The sequence below is a fragment of the Beta vulgaris genome, chromosome 5, assembly GCF_026745355.1.
Source record: "Beta vulgaris subsp. vulgaris cultivar EL10 chromosome 5, EL10.2, whole genome shotgun sequence".
NCBI lineage: Eukaryota > Viridiplantae > Streptophyta > Magnoliopsida > Caryophyllales > Amaranthaceae > Beta > Beta vulgaris.
In genome coordinates, this window is record NC_079206.1 from 5,781,237 (window position 1) to 5,795,896 (window position 14,660).

A 14,660-nucleotide genomic window follows, 5' to 3' on the forward strand; every position below is an offset into this window, starting at 1 on the left:
TTGGAAATTGTAACACCCCCACGACTCCTCCTTTTATAAACTAGGAGAAATTGCGGGAGTTGTTATGCCACGCATGATAATACGTAAGGCTAATCAGATAATACAGCGGAAGTCTTTTAAGATAAACTGAAAATACTTTAATACAACGGAAATAAGAAAGTATGTAAATGAATTACAAATTCCGAGACTATCCCATACTAGTCCCATATTCAAAAGTCAAACCTTGACCCCATTGGTCAAGTAAAGTCAAATATAAAATTCAAGATAACTTAAATAAGAAAGTACTCGTGTACTAAAACTCCCATCCGGATGCTTATGATTTCCATGCACATCAAGAACTTGTACCTGAAACTTCTTCTCTAAACTCTGCTCACCAAATGGATCATCACAGGGTTGTTGAGGAAAAACAACAACCAAAAGAAACAAAGAAACACATACATCAGCAACGCTGAGTACATAACACAACTAACTAATGCGAATAATAATGCATGCAATCCTCAATCACTTCGGCTTGCTCTTCTTACGACTCTACATGCGACAAGCATATAACTGAACTTACTAAATCCTTTCTTTTATTATTATTTGGCAATGAACGGGCAGCGTCCTCCTCTTGGAGTCATACGGGCTACTATTACTTGTGTAAGAGATCCCACACCTCTTACTAAAGTTCCATGAACTTTAAATAACTTGACTCGAGAAATTTAAGCTTGTTAGTAATGAACGAGGGTGAGAGTGAGCCTCTAGACTCAACATCTCAAAGATAAAGAATACGAGTGACACCTAGTCCACTCAAAGATCTTGATAATTGGAATTCCATAAACTTGCTTGATAAAATAAAACCATAAGCATCGTCATGCTAAGCTATATGCAGGAGTATAGTTTCACACTAACTCCCCCCTTATGTTCAATACTCATGGGGGATCCATTTCATCGAATTCGAGTGCTGAACGAACGCCAAATCCAAATCTCCGTCGAACACCGCGTCGAACACCGCGTCCGTCTCTCTCTCTTCGTTGCAAAAGCCAAATCCAAATCTCCGTCGAACACCGCGTCGAACACGACCTCCGTCTCTCTCTCTTCGTTGCAAAAGCCAAATCCAAATCTCCGTCGAACACCGCGTCGAACACGACCTCCGTCTCTCTCTCTTTGTTGCAAAAGCCAAATCTCCGTCGAACACCGCCTGCAAACACCACCAACGACATCAGATCCGTTATTTTCTCAGGTATTTTTTAGTTCAAATTTTATTCTGAATTTCTTTGTTTTGTCATATTTATGTTTATTTTTTAAATTTGAAGAACGAGATTTCTTTCTGTTAGATCTGTTTTTAGCGATTTGAAGAAAGAGATTTGAAGAATGAGATTGAAGAACGAGATTTGAGAAGAACGAGATCTGGTTTTTGGCGAATTTGTTCGTTCCATTTCGCGATTTGTAATTTTTTTTAAATATATTTAGTGAAATTTCTGTTTGTTAGATATGGTTTTTTTTAGGTTTAGTTTTTTAATTTCGTTTTTTTGTTGTATGTTAGATCTGAATTTTTTATTTTTGATATGATTTTTGAGATATTGTATTACAGATTCATCACTATTCGTACAGATTCATCATCAGTATATTGTATACTTTTGATATGATTTTATTTGTTGTATGATTTTTGATATGAATTTTTTATTTCTGTTCGTTTGAATGATTTTTTAGTTGTATGATTCGTACAAATTCATTATCAGTATTTCTGGATCTCTGTTGTTGTACCATTTCAAGTTTTTGAGTTGTTGGATCTCTGTTTGTTGTACCATTTCAAGTTTTTTTAATTAAAAAAAAAAATTTTTTTTTTAAAAAAAATTTGCAAGTTGCGTCGCACGTAGCCCAAGGTGTGACGCAAATCACTCATCTGCGTCGCACCTTAGGCAATATGCGACGCACATTACCCTTTGAGCTTGGTGCTGTTGGGCTGGGTAGCCATTTGCGTCGCACCGTATACAACGTGCGACGCAAATAGTTAACTAATCTGCGTCGTTTTCGCATACGACGCAGATCGTTTTTGAGTCATTTGCGTCGAGGGTTTTGGCGTCGCACCATAGTCCGACGCAAATAGGCGCCTCACATCCGACGCAAATTGCCTTTTCTGTACTAGTGATCCCAAGAGTTTTATTGCCAAAGCCCATTATGTGAGACACAATCACAATAATACATCTAGCACATAAATTAATTTCTTATCTTTCTTTAACAAGTGAATGCAACAAACACCATAATTAACTCAATTCTAAATTCTTTGAGACCTTGCTCATCTTATTACTTTAATGAATCCATGAGTCCTTTTCTTACTTTCTTAAGGATCCATGATCCAATCAATTGAGTCATTGCTCAATGATTAAACTACTTGTGAGACCTTGCTCAATAACTTTAACTTATGAGACCTTGCTCAATAACTTGATAACTTGTGAGACCTTGCTCAATAATATATATAACTTCTAATGAGACCATGCTCAATAAAATATATAACTTCTAATGAGACCATGCTCAATAAAATATTCTCAGGCAAGCCCTAGCTTCAAGAATAACTTTAATAACTTTAATCATGCTCAAAAGCAATTAACATCAACAACATGCTTTTCAAATATAGGAATAACTCAAAAGTTCCATTCCTAATCCCCTTTCTAAGTTCTCAACATATACTCAAACAATTTCAAGGCATAAGTCTCTCCTTACTCCCCATGCTCAATAAAATATATATATATCATTTGAAACTACTAAAGTCAAGGTCAAAGTGTATGTACCTTGATTACACAAAAATCAACAGTCAAAAGTTTGACTGGCTTTAATTATTCTTGAAACCTACCAACAATAAAGTACTATCAATTAGTACTTCCAACAACAATTCAAAGCTACTTAATAATTAAAATCAGCATTTTAAATATACTAATAAAGCTGATTTTTCTTACAAATGCTTTAAAAAAAACTATTTTAAAGTCATAACTTGAAAACCTTTACTAGTAGGCAAAACCCACTACAAACTAATACTTAAAACTTCATAAAAACTACTAATTTACTTAATAAATTACTGCTGTAAATTATTAAAATAATAATAACAATTTCTTTTTTTTTTTACAAGTGGTTCAAAACCACAAATCTCAAAAACTAACCCAACCGGCGCCACCACAAGCACCACCCGCACCACCACTGACGCGACGGTGGCAGCGGCGCTCGTGCCCAGTCGCCGGTCACTTACTGCTGGCCGGCAGTGGCCGCTACTCCCGACGGAGCTCGCCGGCGAAGCACCACCGTGGTGGCCGGAATTCGCAAGCAAAGGGAGGGGCGAGAAGAGAGAAAAAATATGGAAGAAAACCCCAAAAATTTCAGAAAAATCATTACCTCTTTGCTTCCCTTTGATATTTGCAAGATCTTCCTATAATTTTGAAAAACAAAACTAGATTAGAAGCTAGAATTATTGAAGAAATTACTTAAAGAAAACTTATTTGAGGAAGAAAGAATTTGAGAGCAAAAACCCATCTTACTCTTTCTTTTGAAAAGGTGGCTAGTGAAAATGATGGAGAAAGATGGAAAACTTAGGGTTTCCCCCCTTTTATAGTGGTAGTCAATTTGGGATAAAAGACCAAAATGTCCTTACTCATCAAATTGCCAAAATACATTTGATGATAAATTTCCAAAATAATCTTCCTACTAATATTAATAAAATACTTTCTTGAAAATACTAAAATACTTCTTTGTGGAATACTCAAATACTCTTTTGGTAAAATGACCAAAATACCCTTCTGCTCTTAAATACTGAAATTAAATAGCTTTAATAATTAAAATGATTAAAACTATTTAATTAAATATCTTAAAAATACTGAAAAGAAGTTTCGTCCCGAAACTTAACAAAACCCTCCTCTCTAATCCAACTTTCAAATTTGAAAATTTACGAGCATTACGCAATAAAATAGTTCTTTCTTAAGAAGTAGTCAAATAATACGCTACTAAGTAAAACAAGTAGCCAAATAATACGCTACTGAGTAAAACAAGTAGCCAAATAATACGCTACTGAATAAAACAAGTAGCCAAATAATACGCTACTGAATAAAACTTTTGCCTTGAATATTCAAACTATGAAATACTTACTTTGCTTGAAAAGTTTTTCCTTGAAAACTCTAAAAATAGTGCACAAATGCAACAAATTCTTACTAATTTCTAGCAAAATGCGCGCACGCACTCTACCCCCCTTAAAGGAGTTACGTCCCGGAACTCAACTCACCTAGTCGAAGAGCTCAGGATACTTCTTTCTCATCTCGTCTTCAGCCTCCCAGGTAGCCTCTTCGGTACGCTGGTTAGACCACAAAACCTTGAGTATTTTATATCTTTATTTCTTGTACTCCTCACCTTAGAGTCCAAGATCTTTACTGGTCTCTCTTCAAAAGAAAGCGTCTCATCCACTTCTATAATCTCGGGATCTAATACGTGAGACTTATCGGGCACATATCTCTTTAGTTGGGATACATGGAACACATTATGCACCTTTCCCAAGTTATTTGGCAAAGTAAACGATAAGCCAATCTTCCAATTCTTTCAATGATGTCATACGGACCTATAAACTTCGGGCTAAGCTTTCCTTTTTGCCCAAAACGCATCACCCCTTTCATAGGTGACACCTTTAGTAAGACTTTCTCGCCTACTTGATATTCGCTATCTCTTCTATTCTGATCTGCATAGGCCTTTTGACGATCCTGGGCCGCCCTCATCTTCTCACGAATATATCTTACTTGATTCACGGTATCTTCAATCATTTGCGGTCCCAAAGTAACCGTCTCGCTAATATCGTTCCAGCACAATGGACTACGACATTTCCGGCCGTATAGAGCTTCAAAAGGAGCCATCTTAATGCTAGAATGGTAGCTATTGTTGTATGAGAATTCTATTAAAGCCAACATCTCATCCCAAGTCTTAGGGTAATCTAAGGCACACGCCCTCAACATATCTCGAGAGTCTGAATGGTTCTTTCCGATTGACCATCAGTTGCTGGATGAAAAGCTGTACTTAAGCACATCGGTCCCAAAAGCTTTCTGTAATGCCTCCCAAAAATGAGAAAGAATCTTGAATCTCTATCAGACACAATAGTGGAAGGAACTCCATGATGCCTCACCACTTGGTCCACATATACTTTACCACACTGTTCCATCGACCAATTGTCCTTCATTGGAACAAATTTTGCTACCTTAGTTAGTCTATCTACATCACCCACACTTTGGTGAATCCTTTCGCTGTCTTAGGGAAGACCTACAACGAAATCCATTGCTATGTCATCCCATTTCCACTCAGGCACTGGTAACGGTTGAATCGTCCCTTGAGGTCTCTTGTGTTCGCTCTTCACCTTCTGACAAGTCAAACACCTAGCAACAAATTCAGCTACTTCTCTTTTCATATTGTTCCACCAGAACATTAGCTTCAAGTCCTTATATAATTTATCCCCTCCAGGGTGGATAGAATAAGTCGTGTTGTGCCCTTCTTTCATCACTTTTTCTTTCAACTCGGTGCAACTGACGGTATGCACCATCTTCCATTGAATCGGACACTTCCATCATCATGGATACTAAACTCCTTTGTCTTTTTCTCCTCGATGAGCTTCTTTATCTTCTCCATTTCCTCATTCCCTTCTTGAGCCTTTAAAATTTCTTCATTCAATTCTGACTGGATTGAAATGGCATTTAAGCATGCTTCCACTCCACTACTCCCAACAACTTCAATGTTGAGCTTCCTAAACTCGTCACACAACTTCTCTGGAAGTACCAAAGTACTTAAACTATGGCTAGACTTACGACTTAACGCGTCGGCAACGACGTTTGCCTTTCCTTCATGGTATAAGATCTCAAGTCATAGTCATTCACCAACTCTAACCATCTTCTCTGCTCATATTCAAATCTTTCTGAGTATACAAATACTTCAGACTCTTGTGATCTGTATACAACTTCACCTTCACTCCATATAAGTAGTGTCGCCAAATCTTCAAAGCAAACACTATTGCGGCTAATTCTAGATCATGGGTTGGGTAATTCACTTCGTACGGTTTCAATTGCCTAGAAGCGTAGGCTATAACCTTTCGATTTTGCATCAATACACACCCTAAACCATTTTTCGAAGCGTCACTATATACCTCCAACTCAGCATTCTCCTCTGGTAACGTCAAAATCGGAGCTGTAGTCAACAACTCCTTAAGCTTCTTAAAGGCTTTCTCACACTCCTCGGTCCATATGAACTTCGTATCCTTCTTCATAAGACTAGTCATTGGTTTAGCTACCCTCGAAAAGTCCTTCACAAAACGTCTATAGTAGCCAGCTAGACCCAAGAAACTCCTTATATCAGTAACATTCCTAGGTTGTAGGCCATTCGCTCACTGCGGTTATCTTCGACGGATCTACGGAAATTCCCTTCTTGACACAATGTGGCCAAGAAATGCCACTTCTTCCATCCAAAATTCACATTCGAGAACTTTGCGTAAAGCTGATTCTCCCTAAGTGTAGACAATACTGACCTCAAGTGCTCTTCATGCTCCTCCTTGTTCTTCGAATAGATAAGGATATCATCGATGAATACGACTACAAATTTGTCCAAATACTCTCGAAACACTCTATTCATGAGGTCCATAAACATCGCTGGTGCATTGGTTAAACCAAATGGCATCACGGTGAACTCATAGTGACCATACCTCGTCCTAAAGGCAGTCTTTGGTATGTCCTTCTCCCTAATCTGCAATTGGTGATACCCTGACCTCAAGTCTATCTTTGAAAATATTCCAGCTCCTCTTAATTGATCGAATAGGTCATCAATCCTCGGTAACGGATACTTATTCTTAATAGTCACCTTATTGAGATCTCTATAATCGATACATAGCCTCAAGCTTCCATCCTTCTTCTTCACGAACAAAACAGGCGCTCCCCATGGGGAATAACTAGGTCTAATGTACCCTTTCTCGAGTAATTCCTCTAGTTGCTTATTGAGCTCCTTCATCTCTGCTGGAGCCATTCTATAGGGTGCTTTTGATATAGGGGCAGTTCCAAGAACTAAGTCTATGGTGAATTCTAACTCCCTCTGAGGTGGCATTCCCAGTATATCTTCCGAAAATACGTCTGGAAACTCATTCACCACTTTCACATGCTCTATCTTAAGCTTCTCTTCTTCCAACCTCTGCACATTACACAAGAATAACGGAGCTCCCTTCTGCACTTGCTTTACCAAACTTAGGGCTGAAATGATCTTAATTCTACCTTCTTGTGGTTTAGTCTTGAAAGTCACCTTTTTCCCATTCTTATTCCTCAATCTCACTTTTTGTTCTCCACAAAGAATCTCGGCTTTATACTCCTTAAGCCAATCCATCCCTAAAATAATCTCCAAGTCTTCCAATGGAAACTCTATGAGGTTGTTTCAAAGTCTACATCCCCAATTCTCACAAGGACGTTTTCATATACTCTTGAGCAAGTTACTACTTCCCCAGATGGTAACATAATAGGAATTTCAACATCTCTAGGGTTTCCTAAGCCATATTTTGAACAACTAACTTTGAAACAAATGAACGTTCGGCTCCTGAATCAAATAAAGCTTTAACAAAAGTGGAATTAATAGAAACATTACCCATAACTACGTCCTTGGACGTCTCAGCTTCTCAGCACTTATGACATTCAACTTGCCACTGCAGGCACACTAGGCCCAGCTCCACTCAAAACAGTCTTGTTGTTCCCATTTTGCTTGTTCCCACCTTGATAGTTGTTGCCTCCTGACTGGTTTCGATTACCCTGACCAAACTGGTTTCCGCTCTTGCCCTTGTCGGTCTTCAACTCAGGATTCTTGGAGAAGCACCCATACTCTCGATGACCCAATTTGTGGCAATAGTTACACTCCACCAGCTTTCCTTCACAATCCTTTCCAGGATGATTGTATGGGCACCTCTTGCAAATACACGCGTTCGTCTCCTTTCTTTCCCTTATTAGAAATTTCCACCCTTCTGTGGTTGATATTGGCCTCCATTTCTTTGGCCATTAGATTGTCCTCCTTGGTGAAAGTTATTTTGAGGCTTGAACTTCTTGTCGTTCCTCTGGAAATTCTGACTAGGATTCTCCTTCCTCTTGTTGTTTGAGCTCTCAACTCCAGCTTGTTTCAAATAGGAACCTAAATGAGCAGCTCTATCATACACTTCCTCTAAGGTCCTGAAAGTTGAACCTCCTAGCCCAAGCTTCACCTCAAGACTAAGTCCAGTCTCGAACCTAATTGCCTTTCTTTCCTCAGTAGGTACTAACTCTGGAGCAAACTTCATCAATCCTACAAACTTCTCATAGTACTGCTCCACAGTCATGTCACCTTGCTTCAACTCATCAAACTCAGTGGCCTTTTGCCTCCTCAAGAAATTGGGATAAAATTTCTCCTTCATAGCTACTCCGAAAGCCTTCCAATCAAAGTCAGGCCTTGCCATTAACGTCTCCTTATGCTGCGACCACCAAAAGTCAGCTTCCTCCTTGAGGTAATATGCAGCTATAGCTACTTTCCTATTATCTGGACATTGGATAGCATCGAATAGCTTCTCGAAATCCCTAACCCAGTTCTCAAGCTTAACAGGATCACCCTTCCCATCATAAGAAGGCGGTTTACTATCACTAACCCTCTTAAACCAATCAACAGACTTCTTCTTCGAAGGACCCTTCTAGCTAAATTCGTAGTCACTCGGACCAAATTCCTCAACTGAGCATCAATTCTAGCGTTTCTATCGGCCATTGATCTGCCAAAGAAAAAAAAATTTGACTCAAAAATCGCTTATTGACCCTCAATATAGGTCAAAATACTAAGCAAATGCCACGCTGACATTTAATTCGCAATCTCCTATCTAAGGAATTTTTATACTAACTCTCTTACTAGAGTAGTAGATTAAAGCAAAACTAGCACTACTTTGTAGTCATACTACACCTTTAAGTCCAAACTGGACTCCATGCAAGTAGAAAATGCCAATCACGTTGCAATCAAACACTTAGTCACATAAAACACATCAAAAGTGCTACTAGAACTTAGAGCACTTACTAATCTAAGACACATAAAGACTTAGTGACTAATGCGATGCAATGTACATATGCTCTAAGACACATAAAGACTTAGTGACTAATGCGACGCAACATACATATGCATATGCAATTCCCTTCCCTTTTTGCAATTCGACTTTGAAATACTTTTAAGTTCGAAAACTTTTGTAAAATAAGGTAATATAAACCTTGGAGCTCTGATACCACTTTGTAACACCCCCACGACTCCTCCTTTTATAAACTAGGAGAAATTGCGGGAGTTGTTATGCCACGCATGATAATACGTAAGGCTAATCAGATAATACAGCGGAAGTCTTTTAAAATAAACTGAAAATACTTTAATACAACGGAAATAAGAAAGTATGTAAATGAATTACAAACTCCGAGACTATCCCATACTAGTCCCATTTCAAAAGTCAAACCTTGACCCCATTGGTCAAGTAAAGTCAAATATAAAATTCAAGATAACTTAAATAAGAAAGTACTCGTGTACTAAAACTCCCATCCGGATGCTTATGATTTCCATGCACATCAAGAACTTGTACCTGCAACTTCTTCTCTAAACTCTGCTCACCAAATGGATCATCACAGGGTTGTTGAGGAAAAACAACAACCAAAAGAAACAAAGAAACACATACATCAGCAACGCTGAGTACATAACACAACTAACTAATGCGAATAATAATGCATGCAATCCTCAATCACTTCGGCTTGCTCTTCTTACGACTCTACATGCGACAAGCATATAACTGAACTTACTAAATACTTTCTTTTATTATTATTTGGCAATGAACGGGCACGTCCTCCTCTTGGAGTCATACGGGCTACTATTACTTGTGTAAGAGATCCCACACCTCTTACTAAAGTTCCATGAACTTTAAATAACTTGACTCGAGAAATTTAAGCTTGTTAGTAATGAACGAGGGTGAGAGTGAGCCTCTAGACTCAACATCTCAGAGATAAAGAATACGAGTGACACAGTCCACTCAAAGATCTTGATAATTGGAATTCCATAAACTTGCTTGATAAAATAAAACATTAAGCATCGTCATGCTAAGCTATATGCAGGAGTATAGTTTCACACTAACTCCCCCCTTATGTTCAATACTCATGGGGGATCCATCCCAAGAGTTTTATTGCCAAAGCCCATTATGTGAGACACAATCACAATAATACATCTAACACATAAATTAATTTCTTATCTTTCTTTAACAAGTGAATGCAACAAACACCATAATTAACTCAATTCTAAATTCTTTGAGACCTTGCTCATCTTATTACTTTAATTAACTCAATTCTAAATTCTCTCTTCTCAAACACCAAATCCATTTCATCGAATTCGAGTGCTGAACGAACGCCAAATCCAAATCTCCGTCGAACACCGCGTCGAACACCGCGTCCGTCTCTCTCTCTTCGTTGCAAAAGCCAAATCCAAATCTCCGTCGAACACCGCGTCGAACACGACCTCCGTCTCTCTCTCTTCGTTGCAAAAGCCAAATCCAAATCTCCGTCGAACACCGCGTCGAACACGACCTCCGTCTCTCTCTCTTTGTTGCAAAAGCCAAATCTCCGTCGAACACCGCCTGCAAACACCACCAACGACATCAGATCCGTTATTTTCTTAGGTATTTTTTAGTTCAAATTTTATTCTGAATTTCTTTGTTTTGTCATATTTATGTTTATTTTTTAAATTTGAAGAACGAGATTTCTTTCTGTTAGATCTGATTTTTAGCGATTTGAAGAAAGAGATTTGAAGAATGAGATTGAAGAACGAGATTTGAGAAGAACGAGATCTGGTTTTTGGCGAATTTGTTCGTTCCATTTCGCGATTTGTAATTTTTTTTAAATATATTTAGTGAAATTTCTGTTTGTTAGATATGGTTTTTTTTAGGTTTAGTTTTTTAATTTCGTTTTTTTGTTGTATGTTAGATCTGAATTTTTTATTTTTGATATGATTTTTGAGATATTGTATTACAGATTCATTACTATTCGTACAGATTCATCATCAGTATATTGTATACTTTTGATATGATTTTATTTGTTGTATGATTTTTGATATGAATTTTTTATTTCTGTTCGTTTGAATGATTTTTTAGTTGTATGATTCGTACAAATTCATTATCAGTATTTCTGGATCTCTGTTGTTGTACCATTTCAAGTTTTTGAGTTGTTGGATCTCTGTTTGTTGTACCATTTCAAGTTTTTTTAATTAAAAAAAAAATTTTTTTTTTTTAAAAAAATTTGCAAGTTGCGTCGCACGTAGCCCAAGGTGTGACGCAAATCACTCATCTGCGTCGCACCTTAGGCAATATGCGACGCACATTACCCTTTGAGCTTGGTGCTGTTGGGCTGGGTAGCCATTTGCGTCGCACCGTATACAACGTGCGACGCAAATAGTTAACTAATCTGCGTCGTTTTCGCATACGACGCAGATCGTTTTTGAGTCATTTGCGTCGAGGGTTTTGGCGTCGCACCATAGTCCGACGCAAATAGGCGCCTCACATCCGACGCAAATTGCCTTTTCTGTACTAGTGATCCCAAGAGTTTTATTGCCAAAGCCCATTATGTGAGACACAATCACAATAATACATCTAGCACATAAATTAATTTCTTATCTTTCTTTAACAAGTGAATGCAACAAACACCATAATTAACTCAATTCTAAATTCTTTGAGACCTTGCTCATCTTATTACTTTAATGAATCCATGAGTCCTTTTCTTACTTTCTTAAGGATCCATGATCCAATCAATTGAGTCATTGCTCAATGATTAAACTACTTGTGAGACCTTGCTCAATAACTTTAACTTATGAGACCTTGCTCAATAACTTGATAACTTGTGAGACCTTGCTCAATAAATATATAACTTCTAATGAGACCATGCTCAATAAAATATATAACTTCTAATGAGACCATGCTCAATAAAATATTCTCAGGCAAGCCCTAGCTTCAAGAATAACTTTAATAACTTTAATCATGCTCAAAAGCAATTAACATCAACAACATGCTTTTCAAATATAGGAATAACTCAAAAGTTCCATTCCTAATCCCCTTTCTAAGTTCTCAACATATACTCAAACAATTTCAAGGCATAAGTCTCTCCTTACTCCCCATGCTCAATAAAATATATATATATCATTTGAAACTACTAAAGTCAAGGTCAAAGTGTATGTACCTTGATTACACAAAAATCAACAGTCAAAAGTTTGACTGGCTTTAATTATTCTTGAAACCTACCAACAATAAAGTACTATCAATTAGTACTTCCAACAACAATTCAAAGCTACTTAATAATTAAAATCAGCATTTTAAATATACTAATAAAGCTGATTTTTCTTACAAATGCTTTAAAAAAAATATTTTAAAGTCATAACTTGAAAACCTTTACTAGTAGGCAAAACCCACTACAAACTAATACTTAAAACTTCATAAAAACTACTAATTTACTTAATAAATTACTGCTGTAAATTATTAAAATAATAATAACAATTTCTTTTTTTTTTTACAAGTGGTTCAAAACCACAAATCTCAAAAACTAACCCAACCGGCGCCACCACAAGCACCACCCGCACCACCACTGACGCGACGGTGGCAGCGGCGCTCGTGCCCAGTCGCCGGTCACTTACTGCTGGCCGGCAGTGGCCGCTACTCCCGACGGAGCTCGCCGGCGAAGCACCACCGTGGTGGCCGGAATTCGCAAGCAAAGGGAGGGGCGAGAAGAGAGAGAAAAATATGGAAGAAAACCCCAAAAATTTCAGAAAAATCATTATCTCTTTGCTTCCCTTTGATATTTGCAAGATCTTCCTATAATTTTGAAAAACAAAACTAGATTAGAAGCTAGAATTATTGAAGAAATTACTTAAAGAAAACTTACTTGAGGAAGAAAGAATTTGAGAGCAAAAACCCATCTTACTCTTTCTTTTGAAAAGGTGGCTAGTGAAAATGATGGAGAAAGATGGAAAACTTAGGGTTTCCCCCTTTTATAGTGGTAGTCAATTTGGGGTAAAAGACCAAAATGCCCTTACTCATCAAATTGCCAAAATACATTTGATGATAAATTTCCAAAATAATCTTCCTACTAATATTAATAAAATACTTTCTTGAAAATACTAAAATACTTCTTTGTGGAATACTCAAATACTCTTTTGGTAAAATGACCAAAATACCCTTCTGCTCTTAAATACTGAAATTAAATAGCTTTAATAATTAAAATGATTAAAACTATTTAATTAAATATCTTAAAAATATGGGGGATTACAGAAATGATTCATTCCTTAACCTCCCAAAATACAATACACAAGAGTTTATATACATAAGTCAAGAGATCCTATAAAATAGGAAACTAACACAACATATTATACAAATATATTATACAGTAGACTACTCTAGAATATTCACATATTCTATCACACCCCCGTAGTCGAAGCGGGAGAAGGGAGGACGCTGAGACTGGAGCGAAAATCCTCAAAGAGAGGTCGGGGAAGACCCTTGGTAAAAATGTCGGCATATTGGTAGCGAGAAGGAACATGGAGCACGCGAACGAGCCCTTGCGCAACCATTTCACGAACAAAGTGTATGTCCATCTCAACATGTTGAGTGCGCTGATGTTGGACCGGATTCCCAGAAAGATAGACCGCACTGACATTATCACAGTAAACCAAGGTAGATGTGCGCAGGGGACAATGCAGTTCCAATAGAAGATTGCGGATCCAACATGTTTCGGCTACAACATTTGCTACCCCTCGATATTCTGATTCGGCACTGGAGCGAGAGAGAGTAGCTTGTCGTTTAGACGACCAAGATAGCAGATTATCACCAAGGAAGACACAGTAGCCGGATGTAGAGCGACGAGTGTCGGGGCAACCACCCCAGTCAGCATCAGGGTAGGAGACAAGTCTAGTGGAGGTAGAAGCATAGAGATGTAGACCCAGATCAAGAGTGCCCTGAACATAACGAATAATGCGTTTGAGGGCATGATAATGAGGCTCCCTGGGATCATGCATAAAGAGGCAAATCTATTGTACTGCATATGAGAGGTCAGGCCTCGTGAAAGTGAGGTACTGAAGAGCACCTGCCAGACTCCGATAAAGGGAAGGATCAGCTACTGGAGGGCCAGATGAGGTGCTGAGTTTGGCCTGAGTGTCAATAGAGTAGCTGATGGTTTGCAGGAGGACATATTAGCACGTGCAAGAATCTCCTTGGCATATTTGCGTTAAGAGATAAATAGACCACCTGCAAATTTAGTGACAGAAATCCCAAGAAAATAGCTCAACTGTCCCAGATCAGTCATAGCAAATTCAGTATTGAGACGAGACATGATATCAGCACGAAGGGTGGCTGATGAGGCAGTGAGAATAATATCATCCACATATAGAAGTAAATAAGCCAGCTCAGAACCGTTATGATATATGAACAGAGAGTGATCAAACTGACTGTGATGAAAACCAATGGAGGAGAGATAGGTGGCAAACCGCTGATACAAAGCCCGGGGGGCTTGTTTGAGGCCATAGAGAGACTTCCAGAGCCGACAGACATAATCAGGATGAGTAGAGTCCCGGAAGCCAGGCGGTTGATGCATATAAACAGTCTCCTGCAGATGACCATGGAGGAAGGC

At 38.1% G+C, this 14,660-nt stretch overlaps 1 protein-coding gene and 2 long non-coding RNA genes across 4 annotated transcripts; all 3 read right to left on the reverse strand.

Annotated features, from left to right (window-relative positions):
• Nucleotides 1–29: 29 nt before the first annotated feature.
• On the reverse strand, nucleotides 30–4,516 carry LOC125497363 (uncharacterized). Its single transcript, XR_007273994.2, has 4 exons — nucleotides 4,247–4,516; nucleotides 3,367–3,400; nucleotides 2,772–2,829; nucleotides 30–366 (listed from the first exon to the last, which is right to left on the reverse strand). It is a non-coding gene; the product is annotated as an uncharacterized LOC125497363 (long non-coding RNA).
• Nucleotides 4,517–7,661: 3,145 nt separating this feature from the next.
• On the reverse strand, nucleotides 7,662–8,449 carry LOC130591675 (uncharacterized). The gene is made up of 2 exons (XM_057395351.1): nucleotides 7,981–8,449; nucleotides 7,662–7,891 (listed from the first exon to the last, which is right to left on the reverse strand). The coding sequence occupies exons 1-2, from the start codon at nucleotides 8,447–8,449 to the stop codon at nucleotides 7,662–7,664; spliced, it is 699 nt and encodes a 232-aa protein (XP_057251334.1).
• A 913-nt stretch (nucleotides 8,450–9,362) lies between these two features.
• LOC130591549 (uncharacterized) lies at nucleotides 9,363–13,112 on the reverse strand. 2 transcript variants are annotated; one of them, XR_008969311.1, is made up of 3 exons: nucleotides 12,587–13,112; nucleotides 12,222–12,279; nucleotides 9,363–9,613 (listed from the first exon to the last, which is right to left on the reverse strand). It is a non-coding gene; the product is annotated as an uncharacterized LOC130591549 (long non-coding RNA). The 2 variants fall into 2 exon arrangements; XR_008969310.1 differs by having other exon boundaries at nucleotides 12,921–13,110.
• Between the last annotated feature and the right edge of the window lie 1,548 nt (nucleotides 13,113–14,660).